General features: G+C 45.0%; 1 protein-coding gene and 1 pseudogene across 2 annotated transcripts; both read left to right on the forward strand.

Moving 5' to 3' along the window:
• Positions 1 to 7,212: 7,212 nt before the first annotated feature.
• LOC117184690 (uncharacterized) lies at positions 7,213 to 14,100 on the forward strand. Of its 2 annotated transcripts, none has more exons than XM_033383309.1 (2): positions 7,213 to 7,366; positions 12,818 to 14,100. In XM_033383309.1, exons 1-2 carry the CDS (start codon positions 7,325 to 7,327, stop codon positions 13,781 to 13,783), a joined length of 1,008 nt encoding a protein of 335 aa, XP_033239200.1. In that variant the 5' UTR covers positions 7,213 to 7,324; the 3' UTR covers positions 13,784 to 14,100. The 2 variants fall into 2 exon arrangements, with proteins under 2 accessions (XP_033239200.1, XP_033239201.1); XM_033383310.1 differs by lacking the exon at positions 7,213 to 7,366 and adding an exon at positions 12,623 to 12,749.
• LOC117184689 (uncharacterized) lies at positions 7,713 to 12,475 on the forward strand (annotated as a pseudogene).
• Positions 14,101 to 18,818: the final 4,718 nt, after the last annotated feature.

The following is an 18,818-nucleotide window of genomic DNA, read 5'->3' on the forward strand; positions in this document are numbered from 1 at the left end:
TTCTGGACGTTAAACACATCCACTTTTACCACAAATCTAATATACCCCAATACTCATTTTGAGTATCGGGTATAATTAAGTGAACTGAAGTAAGCGGAGATAGTGATCCACCAAGAACAGTGAAACACTAAATACAAAATCAAAAAACTTACAAGTGAACCAAAATAAAGTTGAAAACTACTGAAAACAAAACAAAACCCAATCAACACCAACAATATGGCGTTACCACCACTATCATTGAGCGAAATCCACTTGAACCAGGCACTGCTGTCGATCCGACAAATACCTGCCTATGACGGTTCATCTGGACAGCTAAGCTCATTTATCAAACGAATCGAATATGTATGCGGATTATATCCAACTGAAGATCTTCGTCAACAAAGGATCCTATTTGGAGCGACCGAGATCCAACTGTCAGGAGAGGCACAAGGCATATCGCAAATGAAACAACCCAACACGTGGCTCGAACTGAAGACGGCGCTGATCAACGAGTTCAAAAATCACACACCATATGAAGAACTCTTACGACAACTATACACCACCAGATTCATCGGCAGTCTTCGTAATTTTATAGAAGAATTAGAGATAAAAGCATTATTAATAAACAATAAGCTAAACTTAGAAAACATACCAGAAAATAATGCCATTTATAAAAACGCTTTGAACAACACAATTAAAGATGTCATTACTCGAAAACTTCCTGACAGAATGTTCATGACCTTAGCAAGAAAAGATATTACCACATTGTCTAATCTTAAGAAGGCAGCACAAGAAGAAGGATTGTACGAAGCTAGTACAACAGATTCAGGTACAAATAAAGAATCGAAATCGTCTCAATCAAATCGAAAGAATGTTGGAAACTATTATCCAAATTATAATACTACTAACTATCACAATCAAACAAAGAGTTCATCTGGAACAGGTCAGACTAATCGAACAAATCAAAATCAAAATTCCCAAAATCCTGGATTATACAATGAGTTCACAAATTCCTTGAATCAAGGTAGGGCTCAGAATCCATTCAATTAGCAAATATCTCAAAACCAAGCTAGTGGGAGTGGACCCAACCAACCTACTAAAAGAGGGAGGGAGAGCCAGAGTGGCCAAACGAAGATGGACTCAAATTTTCATCAAGCCGCCTCGGAAGAAACCGAGGAGGACCCTATATAAACATTACCATTAATAAAAGAATATTAAGGTGTATCGCTGACTCGGGATCATCGATCAACATCATGAAAGAAAATTACACAGATTCCGAGATAAAAGACGATAACCTTACGGTCCATACCATCAATGGACCTGTCCGTTTAACTAAGAGTATAATGAGGAATGCGAACAAAACATGTCCGTCCGAACAAAAGTTCTACATACATAACTTTTCCGAAAATTATGATATTTTATTAGGAAGAGAATACTTGATAGCAAGTAAAGCCGTCATCGATTACAGAAATGACACTGTAACACTAGGAGCTAGGTCGTACCCGATCATTCAGAGTGGAGAAGCTATTGAAGCCGGCAAGACCGCACAGAAGTGCACACTACAAAAGAAGAGAAGATCGCACCTAAGTGCCTTGACACATCTCCAGAGGGAGATCAATACTTCGCTTCCGCTCTAGACAGTGAATTAAGGGAATGTAATCAATTAAGATTGGAACACTTAAACGACGAAGAGAGGGAAGAGTTAAAGAAGGTCTTATATGAGTTTAAGGATGTGCAGTACAGAGAAGGTGACAATTTGACTTTCACAAGTACAATCAAGCACGAGATTAAAACTCAACATGAAGACCCGGTCTACAGACGACCATACAAATATGCCCAGATACATGATCAGGAGGTAAACCAGCAAATCAAAGATATGATCAGGCAGGGAATAATTCGAAAGTCGAATTCTCCTTACTGCTCGCCCATATCTATGATTCCGAAGAAGATAGATGCTTCAGGAAAGCAAATATATCGAATGGTAGTAGACTATAGAAGTCTAAATGAAATAACAGTTAAGACAAATGCCCAACTCCAAGAATGGATGAAATCGTAGACAAACTAGGTAAATGTCAGTATTTTACGACAATCGATTTAGCAAAAGGTTTCCATCAAATACCCATGGAACCTAGCTCAATCCCCAAAACTGCGTTATCCACTAAGCATGGACATTACGAGTTCACTCGTATGCCCTTTGGGCTAACCACTGCCCCAGCTACCTTCCAAAGATGTATGAACAATCTGCTAGAAGAGTTAATCTTCACAGATTGCTTTGTATACTTAGTTGACATCATTATATTTTCCACTTCATTGGAAGAACACTTGTTGTCACTAAGGAGAGTATTTGGAAAGTTGAGAGACGCCAACTTGAAGCTACAAATGGATAAATGTGAATTCATGAAAAAGGAAACTGAATTCCTAGGTCATGTAGCCATTACTGAAGGAATAGTACCAAATCCAGGCAAAATCTCTGCCATTGTCAAATTTCCAATACCAGAAACGACTAAACAAATAAAGTCATTCTTAGGTCTGTGCGGGTTCTACAGGAAATTCATTCCTAATTTTGCAAACATAGCAAAACCCATGACACTCAAACTAAAGAAAGGAGCTGTCATAGACCCCAAGGAAGAAAAGTACCAACCGACGCTAGTAACATAGCATTGGGAGCGGTTTTGTCACAAGAACACAAACCGATCTGCTACGCTAGCAGAACCCTAAATGAACATGAAATAAACTATTCAGCCATCGAAAAGGAATTATTAGCGATCGTATGGGTAACCAAGTATTTCCGTTCATACCTGTTCGGTAGAACATTCGAGATACAAAGCGATCATAAACCCTTGATTTGGTTGAACAACCTCAAGGAGCCAAATTTGAAATTACAATGGTGGAAAATAAAACTGAATGAGTTTGATTTTAAAATGAAATATCTACCAGGCAAAGAAAATCATGTAGCTGATGCCTTATCAAGGGTAAAGATTAATGAAAATCTCCTTGGAGAAGCTTCAAATAGCGTTGGTGCAACTGTACATAGCGCACAGGAAGACAATCTAAATCACATTGCTATCACGGAAAGACCAATTAACTATTACAATCGGCAAATTGAGCTAATAAAAGGCAATGAAGATAAGGTAGAAACAATTCGTTATTTTCACAAGCTAATCATCAAGATCACGTATAAGGAAATGACTAACACCTTAGCGAAGGATAATATAAAGGAATATCTATGCACCAAAAAGAGCGCATTATATTTCCATAACAAAATAGATTTTCCTCCATTCCAAAAAGCATATTTAGAAATCATTAATTCTAACAATATAACCAAAGCTATTAAATCAAGCACGAAACTCCTAGATATTTAGAATTACGCTGAATTTAAAGAAACCATATTAAAGAATCATAAGGGCTTACTCCATCCAGGGATAGAGAAAACCGTGAATTGGTTTAGGGAAAAATACTATTACCCGGATTATCAAAAACTAATCCAAAACATCATAAACGAATGTCCTACTTGTAATTTTGCCAAAACAGAGCATAGAAATACGAAGTTGGCATTCGAAACTACACCGGAAATACTGAACATCAGAGAGAAATACGTCATGGATTTCTATATGGTTGGTAACCAACAGTTCCTATCATGTATTGACGTATACTCGAAGTTTGCCACTCTTGTAGAAGTAAAAAGTCGTGACTGGTTAGAAGCCAAAAAGAGCCATCATGAAAGTTTTTAACGAGATGGACAAACCAATTGAAATCAAAGCCGATAAAGATTCAGCTCTTATGTGCACAGCATTGAAAGCATGGCTGAATGCGGAAAACGTCAAAATAGAGATCACTTCCAGCAAAAATGGAATATCTGACGTAGAAAGATTTCATAAAACAGTAAATGAAAAATTAAGAATAATATCTAGCGAGGATAACCCAGAAGATAGATTCACGAAGTTTGAATTAATTCTTTATACTTATAATCATAAAACCAAACATAATACCACAAATAGGACACCAGCTGATATATTCATTTATGCAGGCTCACCTGATTATGACACCCAACTAAATAAAGTGAATAAAATCACTCAATTAAATAAAAACCGCATAGAGTATGAAGTAGATACCCGCTATAAACTATCACCTCTAGTTAAGTCTATGGTAACAAATCCTTTCAAAAGGACGGACGAAATTAGACAGGTAGACGAAAAACATTATGAAGAAAAGAATAGGGGTAGGAAAATAACTCATTATTAGACCACGGATTTTGCATATTTGCATATTTTTAAAGGATTAAGATAGAAAAATTCTGATGACTCGTACTCGCAGCACCTCCGATCCTCCGATCCCCCAGCCAAGTGCTTTTCAAATATAGTCAAAGGAAATCAATTGAACAAAAATTAATAATGAGCCCACGACTATGCTGATGAATCAAATATGCAAAATCCGAGGTCTACTCATTATAAATCAAAATTCAAGAAAAAGAAGAAATCTAATACAAGCAAATATAATAATTCCAGAGAAACCGAGGAAGTTAATGGAATCGGCGAACTTCAACACAATTAAAATCCTCATTTTCCTCATAATTACCATCGTAATGGCACAGGGCCAAAACATAGAAATAAATCTTATAAAATTCCAAAACGGATATATGATATTCAAAACTGGATCGATTAACATACCTATCAATTACGAATACCATTATCTAACTGTTAATGTAACTAAAACCGAAGAACTATACAAAAATTTGTTAATGCAAGCCACTAAATTCCAGGACATAATCCAAATAAAATATCTAGTAGACAAATTGCAAAGAGAAATGAACGGGCTAAAAATAACCAAAAGAAATAAAAGAGGCCTAATCAATATAGTAGGAACAGCCTACAAATATCTCTTTGGAACACTAGATCAGGAAGATAAAGTCGATTTGGAACAAAAAATAGAAAATTTAGCCAGCCATAGCATTCAAATGAATGAACTAAATTTGGTAATATATGCAGTTAATAGCGGAATAAACATTATAAACAAACTAAATGAAGAAAAAGACAGGAATCAACAAATAGAAATTTTGATATTCAATCTACAACATTTCACAGAATATATCGAAGATATAGAACTAGGTATGCAATTAACTAGGCTCGGTATATTTAGTCCAAACATATTAAAACAAGGCTACCTGGAACAAATAAATTCTGAGAAAATACTAAATATAAAAACCTCAACATGGTTAAAATCCGATACCAACGAAATTCTAATAATTTCCAACATTCCCAAAGACATTACAAAAGTACCAATCTATAAAATCGTTCCGTATCCAGACGAATTAAATAACATTTTAACAGATATGACATACGACAAGTACTACATAAAAAATGAAGAAGTATTTGTTAAAGAAACTAGATTGAAAACCAATGACAATTGTATAAAAGGAATTTTAATGCAAACTCCCACTAAATGTCCATATTCCAAAACTTTTCCAAACTTTCAAATAAACTTTATTGAACCCAATATACTAATCACATGGAATCTTCCAAAAACAACGCTAAACCAGAATTGTGTAAACCAAGAAATCATAGCGGAAGGAAATACCATTATAAAAATCTACAACTGTTCAATCCAATTAAATTAATTTACAATATCAAACACAATGTTAGATTTTGCCCAGAATATTTATGTCAACAACAACATAACTAAAATAAAACCACTGTCGTATGTCCAAACTAATTGTTCAGGCCAGCAATGGACAGTTTCCGCGCACTGTGCCGGCTCCGCGCGCCTCGGTCCCGGCTCGCGCTCGCGCGCTCGGAGGGGCGCTCGGATCCACACTCCACGATCCACACGGCGCTCACCGCAGCACAAAGGCAGCATAAAGCATAGAGCATAAGGCATAGAGAGTTAGTTACGTTTTCACCCCCGCTTCAACCTGTCGACATACCGCGCGAATACCGAATAACTACATGAACAATATATATATACATATACACACAACGAAACCCATCGGCCTTTCCTTTCTGTGACGACTGCTAGGAGGGTTACTGGAACATACACCTCGCCGTTGGATAATTGATCCTCGATCCGCTCCACTACAAACATTGGTCCTTCGAGCCGGATCTTCGCCTTCCCCATAAGGAGAAGCTCACCCCAGCCAGCATCGACGGATCGCTCCAAGTGTAAGATAAGTACAACCCTTCGATTGTGCCCAACACCAGTGCAGTGATTTTGTGCGAGTTTCCCATCCCAGTCCGAGTTCCCGCGGCATATGTACATATATGCCTTTCTCGCTCTAGCTCCAAATTAAACCATACTTCGTTCTGCCAACGGTTGTGGCCTCCTATTTCTCCAAAGGTTTAATTTGATCCGAGCTAGCTCCTGCGTTCCTCCTCCGATCCAGTGCCCACATTAATATATATGTAGCTGTCTGTAAATCATATTCCTACCGCTCCCAGCTACCAGCTGAGCTTTCGCTGCTGACAACTGCACGTGCACACCAACATATGTACATACATATGTACATATGTATGTGTAAGCAACGCAATCCAAGCGGCTGGCAACAAACAAAAAGACATATGTATTCTTGCAATTAATTTGTTGTTCATTCCGTGCATGCTCAACGGGTTATAGTTCTTTCGTTTGTTTTAAAGAATATAGAATAACAAATCACAAATCACAACCAATCTTTATTTAACTCATTATATTGCCAATAAAAATAAAACACGACTCCATACATATCATCTTACATATGCGCACGCATTTTCAACTAACAACTCGTGCACATCTGTATATACATACATATATTGTATTACCTCATAAAACGGTTACTCCGTTTTTTTTTACCCGTTGTTTCAATCTCGTCAAAAGGGGGGGTCGTTAATCCAAGCCACGGTACCTAGCACTTACACCCATACACACACACATACAAGCAACAGCAGCGACGCATTCTTTTCGTTTTTCCTTTCGCTTTCGCTTCTCCACCGTTTGCTTGCGTTGTTGTTAGTGGGAGAATATTTTTCGGTGCCGCGCTTGACCGTAACGGAACGCCAAGAGACGCGCTACCCTGCTTTTCAAGGGTATATTGTTTTGAACATTCGGTTTGCAACCGACTCTATATAGGGGGACCTTGTGCATCAATAACATTACTCATCCATTAGTCGCTCTTGGTTGGACATTTTTTTTGTATTTGATCGTAGTATTTTATATTTATATTCCGGCCACGGTGCCCGACTTCTACTATATAAATACGCACGATAAATTCCGCCAAGGCCACATATCCACGGTTCGTCGTTCAAAACTTCCACTTCTCCATTTCCGCTCACCTGCTTTGCGACTCTGATACGCGTTATCGCAAATCCATCAGCCAACCATGCCCACTGGTGAGAAGAAATCTCGCAAGAAGTTTAAGCGGGTGAGTTCGCAGCTCCAACGGCTCAATCGCTACGCCCACATCTTCCCGTCCGGCCTCAACTGAGCGAGGTCCGACCACGTCCAGGGCTCACACATCACATGCCTTTGAGGCCTGGTTGCTCCCCTCGGTCGTCCCTCGCACGGTTCAGAGCACTATGGCCCAATCGGCCGCCAGTTCCGCACGGTCTAAGTTTGCCTTGGCTGCAAGCAGACTGACACGCTTCGACCAGAAGCTCAGCGCTCCAGATGCTAGCACACCAACCCGCTCGCTCTCCCAAGTCCATCGAGATCAACTCCGAAGCCCGTGGGCGAAGGTGGACGCGGAGTTCGAGGCCTGGTAGGAGGCGATAACGGAAGTAGATCCAGAGGGGGTAGCTGACGTCCAGGGGATGTACGATGACTGCTACGCGGTCTACGCGCAATGCCTTGCCGAACTGAACGATCAGCTCGAACCCCCGACTGTCCCTCACACGCCTCAACTGGCCGTTCAAGTGCCGACGTCCGGCGGTTGCCGTCTTCCTCCATGTGACACTGAAGTTTTCAGTGGGGACTATCAGCAGTGGCCCACGTTCCGAGACCTGTTCACCGCCATATATATAGAGAACCCGAGGTTGGCTCCAGTAGAAAAACTGTTCCACCTCAACAAAAAAACAAGCGGTGAGGCCCACGACATAGTGGCACAGGCTCCACTCACGAACGAAGGGTTCGCGTCCGCATGGAGCGCCCTCCGTGAGCGTTTCCAGAACAAGAGGCTGATACTCAAAGCCCAGCTAAAGATCCTTTTCAGTCTGCCCCAAATCCGCACCGAGTCAGCTGCAGCGCTAAAAGAGCTTCAGAGGGCCGTCCACAAGTGCCTTACGACACTCAACCACTCCGAGGTCTCCACAGACAGCATTTTCGCTGACGGAGTGTTAGTGTACCTCATATCCGCGAAGTTGCCGAAAACGACTTTGGAGCTTTGGGAGCAGTCCGTGACACACAAGTCCGAAATTCCCACCTGGCACGCTATGGACAAGTTCCTGGCGGAGCGGTACCTGTCTCTCGAGGTGACCGAGGACGGCCATCCAGGCATGCAGACTCAGGCCCACTCCAGGGCGAGTCTACCCATGTCAGAGAGGTCAAAGGGCAATCCCAACCCTTTCCGTTCCCAAGAGAGCCCTGTTGCAAGGCGGGTTCACTCTTTCGGAACAACTGTGGATCCGAAGCGGAGAGCGTGTGATCTTTGCTCCAAAGAGAACCATCCGATCCGGGTATGCCCTCAATTCCTTCAGATGAGACCTGATGCTCGCTCCAGCTATATTAAGCAAAAAATGCTTTGCTTAAACTGTTTCGCAAGAGGTCACCAGATTCGTGAATGCCAAAGCGCCCACAACTGCAACACGTGTGGAGACCGGCATCATACGCTGCTGCACCGTGGCACTCCAGTTTGCAGCCAATCCGTGCCCAATTCCGTACTACTTCCGACTCCTGCCGAAGCTCAGCCTAGCGTTCAGAACTATTTCGCCTCCGGCAAGAGGGCGGTACTCCTAGGCACGGCTATTATTAATATTTGCCACTTGGGGACAAATTTTCGCGCCCGCGGTCTAATCGACCCGGGCTCCGAGGCGACGTTCATTACGGAACGTCTCTTCCAGATCATTAAGTTGCCATTCCGACTCGCCCAGGCACAGGTCTCGGGCCTCAATCAGACGATATCCGCTCAGTCCAAGAAACTCTGCCATTTTTCCATCCGTTCCCCGACTAAGCCGGGCTTACAATTGGACGCCACAGCCTATGTCCTGCTGGAACTATCAGGCAGCCTTCCCTCCCATCCGATCCCGCAACACTCGTTGCGAGACTTGCCGAACCTGCCATGGGCAGACCCGACATTTTACGAAAGCTCACAAATAGATGTCCTGATTGGTGCCGACATCCTTCCATCCATCCTCTTGAGCGGCTCACAGACGAACATCTGTGGATCTCTCCTCGGACAGGAAACCATTTTCGGGTGGGTTCTTACAGGCCCAGTGCCAAACACGGTACAAGGCCGGGTCACATCCTTCTCCACGCAAATTTCCACCGAGCTAGAGACTCCGTTGGACAAACTCCTCACAAAGTTTTGGGAGGTGGAGGACATTCCTACTAAAATAGAAAGCGAGTCGGATTCGTACTGCGAAAGAAATTACCTCCGAACTACGTCAAGGACGCCAAGCGGGAAATACGTCGTCACGTTACCGTTTCGCGACCCAGATCATCTCGGATCAGATCTGGGGTATTCAAGGGCAGCCGCGCTGGCCCAGTTCCTAAGAAACGAAAATCGCTTGAAAAGAAACGGTCCCCTACAAGAGCAGTACGACACCGTAATCCAAGAATACCTAGAGCTTGAACATATGACAGAAGTTCCTCCGACTCATGGGTCCTCAACCTACTACCTTCCGCACCACGCTGTCTTCAAGCCTGAGAGCACTACCACGAAGGTCCGCGTGGTATTTAACACATCCAGCCCGTCGACCAACGGTGTGAGTTTGAATGATCTTCTGCACGCCGGCCCGGTCCTCCAATCTGACTTGACCCTCCAGATCCTGAAGTGGCGTTATTTCCGGTACGTTTTCAACGCAGGCATCACCAAAATGTATCGCCAAATTTTGTTGACCCGAAACACACCCCTTTCCAGCGAATATTATTTCGAAACAAGGAGGGACTCATCCGCGACTATGAACTTAAGACCGCAACCTTCGGAGTCAACTGCGCTCCTTTTCTTGCCATCCGAGTGTTGCAACAGCCAGCAAGCGACGTCCAGTCCAGATTTCCGAAAGCAAGTCGCATTATCCGATCATTCATGTATGTCGACGATGTCCTAGCCGGAGCGGATTCTACCGATGAGGCTCGACTAACGATCCGCGAGTTGCAGGCCGCACTTAGCTCTGCAGGTTTTCCGCTGCGGAAGTGGACTTCAAACCACAAAGCTATTCTGGCAGGAATTCCGAGTGCTCATCGTCTCCACACAGATTTTCTGGAGATGGAGGAAGAGAGGACGGCTAAGACTCTCGGGATTCGCTGGAAAGCGACTTCAGACGAGTTTTTTTTTGTCCCTCCCGAGTTAGCGCCTGAGTCGTCATACACCAAGCGAGCAGTTCTGTCCCAGATCGCAAGGCTGTTCGACCCCGCGGGGTGGTTGGCCCCATTCATTGTTCGGTCCAAGATCTTCATGCAAGAAATCTGGTTGCAGGACCTGGGATGGGACGATGAGCTTCCAAGCGAGATGCGCCAGCGCTGGCAAAGTTTCCTGCGGAGCCACTCCGCTCTCGACCAAATCCATATTCCAAGATGGGTCGGCTCCCGGCCAGCGGTAAAAGTCGAACATCATGGGTTCTGCGATGCATCCGAGAAGGCTTACGGTGCCGCCATCTACGTCCGCATTGAGGTTGACCGTTTGGCCGAGGTGCAGCTTCTAACAGCGAAAACGCGAGTCGCACCCGTGAAAACCGTGTCGCTCCCCCGGTTAGAGCTTTGCGGGGCAGTGCTTTTGTCCGAAATGGCGGCGGCTATCCTGCCGAATATGCCAACAGCAAGTACGAGCTGCTATTGCTGGACCGATTCCACCATAGTCCTCGCCTGGCTGGCAAAGCCCGCGTGTCACTGGACCACGTTCGTGGCCAACCGAGTGACTAGGATATCTCAAGCGACCGATATTGAGAAGTGGTGCCACGTTCCATCCGAACAGAACCCCGCGGACTTAGCCAACAGAGGCGTGCCGTTACAGGAGTTGGTGGAGAACCAACTCTGGTGGCACGGACCAACTTGGCTGCAGAAGGGCCGAGATCAATGGCCGGCACCAGTTAATAACTCCCCCGTTATGACCTTAGAGCAGCGAACTGTAAAAGCCCATTTCGCACTCAACCCAGCCGAAAACTTCCTCGAACGATTCTCCAATCTGGAGAGAGCTCTACGAGTCCGTGCATATATCCTGCGCTTCACCAAGCGCTGCCGGAAGTTAGCCACCGCGCAAAAGGGCCATCTTACGAGCGGCGAAATTACCGAAGCTGAAATAACTCTTATCCTAGAGACGCAGCGTAGAGAATACCCCGAGGAGTATCGCTGCCTAAGCGGTAAGCGGCCAACGCCAAGGTCAAGTTCTATCCTGAACATGAACCCTTTCCTAGACCGCCATGGGTTGATCAGAGCATGCGGCCGTGTCGCAGGCTCTGAAGTGCTAAGATACGACGAACGACATCCAATCATTCTCCCATATAATTGTCGATTGTCTCGCCTTCTCGCGCAATTTACACACTGGATAACTCTTCATGGCGGCAACCAATTGATGGTGCGCCTCATTCGATCAAAGTATTGGATTCCAAAGGTTCAAAGGCTTATGAAGGGGGTTGTGAACTCCTGCAAGGTCTGCGTTATTCACAAAAGAAGGTTGCAAACCCAAATGATGGGAGATCTCCCAACCGAGCGGTCGTCCTTTTCCAGACCGTTTACGCATACAGGGATTGATTACGCGGGTCCTTTCGAAATACGGAACTATACAAGGAGAGCATGTCTGATCACGAAGGGGTATGTGTGCGTATTCGTGTGTTTTTCCACAAAGGCGATACATTTAGAACCCACGTCCGACCTCACCACCGAAAAATTTCTCGCCGCCTTCGCTCGTTTCGTCGCAAGGCGCGGATGTCCACAGCGTATCCATTCAGATAATGGAAAAACTTTCTTTGGTGCAGCAAGCCTGCTTTCCAGTGACTTCCTTGACGCGTTTAAGGACTCGGTGACTGATGCGTATAGCCATCAGCGGGTTTCGTGGCGCTTCATCCCACCAGGAGCTCCACATATGGGAGGCCTATGGGAAGCCGGAGTGAAGAGTTTCAAAACTCTCTTCTACAAGGCCACGTCCACTCGGAGGTATACGTTTGAAGAGCTTTCTACGCTGCTCGCGAAGATTGAAGCGTGTCTCAATTCCAGGCCGCTCTCACCGATGTCCGATGATCCGACGGAGCTGCTAGCCCTCACTCCCGGGCACTTCCTTATTGGGGGGCCCTTAATGAGTACGGCCGAGCCCGAAATAAAGGGGAACCTTAATTCGATCATCAATCGGTGGCAGCATTTGAAGGCCCTCAACCAACAGTTCTGTCAAAGGTGGAAGGAGGAATACCTCAAGGAGCTCCACAAGCGGACTAAGTGGCAGACGCCGACGCCAAATCTGCAGGTTGGCGATATGGTGGTCATCAAGGAGGATAACCTGCCGTCCAACGAATGGCGGCTCGAAAGGATAACTTCCGTGTATCCCGGTGCTGACGACAGGGTCCGTGTGGTGGATATCCTTACTGCCCGCGGTACCCTCAAAAGACCGATTGTCAAGGTCGTTCTCCTGCCAGTAGAACCCCGTAGTTCCATCCAACAATAACGTGAATGTGCACTTGTCCCATTCACAGCTCCGTACTAATACTTCTTCGACTTCTCTATTCCATCCTAGTTCCATCCTCATCCAGACATGGCCCCACGGATCCGCGCCAGCCGCACCACGGAGAGCCGGCGTGATCGAGGGATCAACTCGTACCGTTGCCGGGTCTGCCGAGGAATTCATCCGCTACGGACCTGTCACCATTTCCTTCGCCTGAGCCCTGAGAAGAGACTCCGAGCTGTCCTCATTAACAAATATTGCGGGAACTGCCTGGCCCACCAACACTCCGGCCAGGATTGTCGCAGTGGCGGGCTGTGCCGGGTGTGTGGCAAAAACCACCACACTCTACTCCACATACCCTCGTCTCGTCGTCCAGTCCGCTCGGCCTCAGGAGTATCGTCGCCATCTACAGCGCCCCACGTCAAACGCCGACCTCGGCGTCCAGCCCGCTCAGCCTCGGCTGCATCGTCGCCATCCACGTCGGCCCACGCCGACCGCCGCCCGCGTCTCCCCGTGAGCCGCCCCGTGGCAGGGCCCCCGGCACCATCCGTCGACTCACTTCTACAACATCGAAGCCTCATCATACTCCCGACGGCGCTGGTGGTCTTGGATACGGGTTCCAAAAACTTCGAGACGGCGGCGCTCATCGACCCATGCACGCCGGTGAGCTGTATTGACGACTCCTTGGCCAGCGCCTTCAAGTTGCCCACCACTTGTTTGGGGGACGAGAAAGTGTGTACGGCGGTGATCCGCGCCAAAATGGGCGACTTCCAGTTGGAGACGATGCTCAAGGTCGAGCCCCGTGTGCGCATCCGCACGCCTATCCGACAGCTGAGCGATTCCGTGCGGGCGCGTTTCGGTGACCTGAGGCTTGCCGATGAACAATTCCATCGACCGGCGACAATCTCGCTCATCTTGGGAGCAGATGTCTACCCGAAGGTGATCCAGCCCGGGTTCCTTGCGCGTGAGGACGGCCTGCCGGTGGCCCAGAGCACCGTTTTTGTATGGATCGTGTCGGGGGCGTGCACCCAGCCATAGGCCACCCCATTATACTTTGCAATCCTGCAAGGGGGGGGGAGGATGTTCAGGCCAGCAATAGACAGTTTCCGCGCACTGTGCCGGCTCCGCGCGCCTCGGTCCCGGCTCGCGCTCGCGCGCTCGGAGGGGCGCTCGGATCCACAATCCACGATCCACACGGCGCTCACCGCAGCATAAAGGCAGCATAAAGCATAGATCATAAGGCATAGAAAGTCAGTTACGTTTTCCACCCCGTTACAAGCTGCCGTCGCACATACGCGCGTCTACAATTCACACACCTATACGCAAATACATGGAATACATTTATTGAAACCGAATCTGTCTTTTCCTTTGGATATTTTCCCACTCATCGCTGGCAACTCGCTCCGGTGATCCGCCCTCCTACAACCACCCCGTATTAATTGTGGCAAAAGTTATATAGATTTTGGCCAGGTAAATATAGAGTGGAAAGAATTTCAAAGAAAACACATGTATTTTCAAAAATGTATTCTCCAATAGTTTTTGGATGGCCAGAGCGTTTCCAACCAGTGTTTTTGGGTACAACGAGCAACACAAGGAGACGGAAAAATTACGGTTCTACAGAAAAGATCAGTTTTCGACAAGGGCAGGAAAACCCTAGAAAAGTGGCTAGGCTCCCCGACGCAACATTCTTTGGCAGACCAGCAGCCGCGAATTTTGCGCAGTCTGGGTCTGTTTGATTGTCAGGAGCGGGTGATCGGGGTCAACGACCGGAGCAGAACGTCGGGAGAAAGAAATTCTGGAGACCAAAAAGCAAGAAAGCAGAGCACAAGCGAGGGTGTAATATTCGACGCTTGTCGTGCCTTCTTGTATTTTAATTTTCCACGGCTAACTCCCAAAATTACAGCCTAAAAATAGGGCGTGAAAAAATTCGAGTTGAAGATCTTTTGAGCTTTGATAAAGCTTATCACCAGCTGTTTTGCGACCAAGCGGCAACGCTTTGACATGCAATTTTTCTGCCGTGCACTATATTTGATTAAATATTGCTGTGTCTGGATTCTGTATAACAGAACAAGACCATAGAAAGTGTGGAAAAAACGTGGGTTGCTGTACTTAGTAGTCCCAGCCTCTTTCTTTTCCTCCTCGTGACCGTCAGAGTGACCGGCAGTGGAAAAAGAAGTCTTGTAGAGCTGACCCAGTTCTCTAAACCAAGGTCAAGCCAAAGTCAAAGCCTAGTGCAAGTGCCAAGTGCGGCTCAAAGTGATCATTTAATTTGAGTGGACGCGCCAGTTATATATTGCCGAGGCTGGGGCAGCCGTTCGACCATTTGGGAAAACGAGCGCTCACAGTTTACTAAAATTTTTCGAAACAGTGGTGCAATTCTGTTGAGGATTAGCACCACTAGTATCTACGTATTGAAACGCTGGTCTAGAAGTTACGGATTGGTTATTCCCGGAGACCTCTATTGGCCACTTGCCCGTACCACCGGTTAAACCCCCACCGTTTGACATTCGGATGAGGCGGTAGCCGAGGGCATGGACTTGCTCCTCCAGTAAACCCGATCGGTGGGCTCTGCAAGCGTCGCCTGGACCCGTTCGACCCATGGGCATGATCTGACTGACTCTTCAAATACACCAGTCGCCCCACGAGAAATTAAGTGTGCGGGTGTACCTAACCTCACGCCGCAGATGGACCGCGGTCATTGACTCTTGGCATCGGAAGCAGCTGAAGTTACCTGCGCCCGGTACAATCGTGTGCCACCTTCAGACCTCGAGTAGGAACTCGGTCTCCACCCGGGAAGCATCGACCCGATATGCGAAACCCTTTTTTTTATCCACTTTCTGTTTAACTACGTTCTTTTGATACGGCAAAAATTTGCAACAGCCAATTAAATCCGGTATAAACAAAAAGGGAATTCCTGTCCATGGGCTAAGTCGAACTTGAACAAATGAGTAGTGTATTAATTCCGATTATTTTTACAGTTTTTGATTTTGGGTTGCCACGCATTCATCTCATCATCTATGCAGATACTCATCACAATCACACACATCATCATACTCCTCCACCCATCAAATCATCTCATACAACACACAACGAAAGATCTTTCTGCGTGGGAGTCAAAGCTATTAATCGTATCGTAAGTGATTATCCTGAACCAAGTAAGCCATCTGCAAAGAATGAATGTGCGGTAACTATTCGTTGGTCTTCAACCATGATCACGGTTTTATACACATATTACTCATGCCTTTAAACGATTTTCCATATACCCGATTTTTGTTTGGTTTGGGCACTGACCAAGTTAGCGTAATGAAGTTTGAAGTTTTCTTGTTCCTATAATGAACACATAACCTAGCTCGTGCATTTATATATACCTATTACTAATCATTTTTATAGATTTATGATCATTTTACCCTACCTACCCTACCCTACCCTGTAAATGTAAGACAATATCGAATAGCAGGCTTATATTAGGGACTAAATTCTATTAGCGTTAGGTTTTATAGGAATTTAAATGAAGAACTATGGATTGCTTAAATAGAGTTAGTTTAGAAATGAACCAAGGCTAAATATCTTATATCGGAACCATGCAACCTCGTCTGACGGAGATGTGACCCACCGCAGTCTTTGTTGTAGGGATCTTGACTGTTAATAGGTGGCCCTGAAGAATCAAGGTAGGGTGGGCGTTCGACAAAGAACTGACCGGTGATCTTCTTCGTTTACGTATCCCTGCTGATCTGTCCCTTTGACCCCCTGTATCCCGTTTCCTAGTATCCTTTCCCTACTCGTACGCGATTTTTTTTTATATAAATTCTTATCTCGACCATTTGCCAGAGCTCTAAATGGGTAGTAAAATATCCTCCATGCCCACACCCCGCCGACCAGAGACAAAAGCCAAAGCCAGCGCGTACTTCCTACTCCCGTTTATATCATCAGCTCCTATAACCTGTACGTTGTGTGCTACAAGAATTTTGCTACTTCAGTTCGATTTCAAGAATGTAGTGGAGTTTCGGTTTAACTAAACGTTAAAACCTGTTAAAGTTAAAATATCGAAAACCAAACAAATTCAAGATCACAAACAACCGGATCAAAAAGGAACAAGTGAAAATTAACTGCAACATGCAAACTGTGTGCAAGAAGATCCGAAATGACTTGTGAAACAACCAAAACAACAATGTAACACGACACAAATACTCTATTAAGCAAAACATTAAATTTAAACCCAAAAACATCTAACTACAACCGATTTTCGAGAAGGCTTTCGTCGAGTATCTGGGTGAGTCTGAACAAACAAAACCAAGAAAGAGGAAAAAATAATTAAAGAACTATGTAAAATCAATTGAAACACAGCACGATCGTCGAAGCGACATACCCTTCTTTGCAACCTCTTTTTCGGATCGTTACGGATAGGATATATTTTAAGAATTTAGGAAAACATTTTTGGTACATTAATATTCATCTTGGATTTGCTTTGAGGGAAAGTTGTTTTTTAAAGACACCATGAATAGAACCATTGTTCAACATAGTCCTAGAATGGCTCCAGAGAAGTCTAACGACAGCATTATGATTTTCGAAGCGGAACATCGATGCAATATTTGTAAAGAAGCAATATTGTCAAAGGAAGAGTGCAGTGTCACACCCTGCGATCACTTCTTTCATCAGCATTGCATAGTCCCGCATATTGAAATGCATAAAGAATGTCAAGTTTGTAAGAAGTTGTTTAGTGTTAAAGTTATTAAATCATCCATGTGGGTTCGGGTGAAGAAGGTGCTATGGGTACGTTAAGAAATCCACAACTGCAAAGAGGAACCATTCCAAAAGGATATAATACAAGAAGTACAGGAAATAGGACCGTCGAAAAAGAAGCAGGAAAGGAAATGGGTACAAAATATTCAGCGAAAAAGGAACGACGAACGGCAAAAAATGCAAAGGCACAGGCCGCAGTTAGGCAAAAGCATCCCTCAGTAAATACTCGAGGTTTGGAAATACCAATTACACAAGGAACGGATAGTGTGAATCAGTCACTGACGAATTCTAGTAGCATAGGGGAAACAAATTGGACTTCACTACTAGAGAGTCTGGAAGCGATAATCGAGGCAAAGTTAGCAGGCAGGTTCATACCAAATTCTCCCTCGGCAGCTAATAATACCACTGTAGCACGAGATAATCTCCCTAGAAATCCAATTGTTCGAGAATTTAACGTGAATAACCGTGAAGAAAATCGATCAATCTGAACGTTGAGTCCAGAAAAGATAACGCATTTAATTCCGAATTGGGGTTTACGATTTGATGGAGCATCAAAAGGGTTACCGGTTGAAGAATTTCTGTATCGTCTTCGAGCGTTTACGCATGACTGTCTCATCAGCGATTTTAAAGCCATCTGCAAAAATCTACTCATTCTACTTGCCGGAAAAGCGAGAGATTGGTATTGGCAATATCGAAAAGAAGTCGTCGTGATCGAGTGGCAGGAGTTCTGTACGGCTCTTAAACAGCAATGTGTGGATTTGCGTACTGACGATGCAACAGAAGAGGAAATGAGGGCTAGAAAGCAGGAAGTAGGAGAAAGCTTTGATGATAGTAGTCACGTAGTGACGTTATGAGTATTGCAACACGGTTGACAGTATGGAAATACGAAATCAGATTTTATTCGAAGAAATTTCTTCCGTGGGACAATTAAGAAAAATGTGTCGTATGAGAGAAAATTTGATAGCAGAACAAGCAGGATTAAAGTCGCAGAACAAGATTTTTGATAGATTTGGAAAGCAAAATAAAATAGCAGAACTAGAAAGCGATCAAGAACATATTGAAAGTGTCTCAGGCGAAATAGAAGCGGTGCAGGTGGCGAAGCGTATTTTGAAATGTTTGAATTGTGAGCAAGAAGGACATTGTTGGGATATGTGTACTCAAGTAAGAGCAATTTTTGCTATGGATGTGGTGAGAAAAATGTTTATAAACCGCAGTGTACAGTCTGTCTTAATAGGAAGTCGGAAAACCAGAAGAAACCATTCGATCACGATCGTCGTTTGGTCCCAAAGTACATCAGGAAAGTACTTAATTGGAGCAGGTGGTCATTCCAAAC

Source organism: Drosophila pseudoobscura, chromosome X, assembly GCF_009870125.1.
Source record: "Drosophila pseudoobscura strain MV-25-SWS-2005 chromosome X, UCI_Dpse_MV25, whole genome shotgun sequence".
NCBI lineage: Eukaryota > Metazoa > Arthropoda > Insecta > Diptera > Drosophilidae > Drosophila > Drosophila pseudoobscura.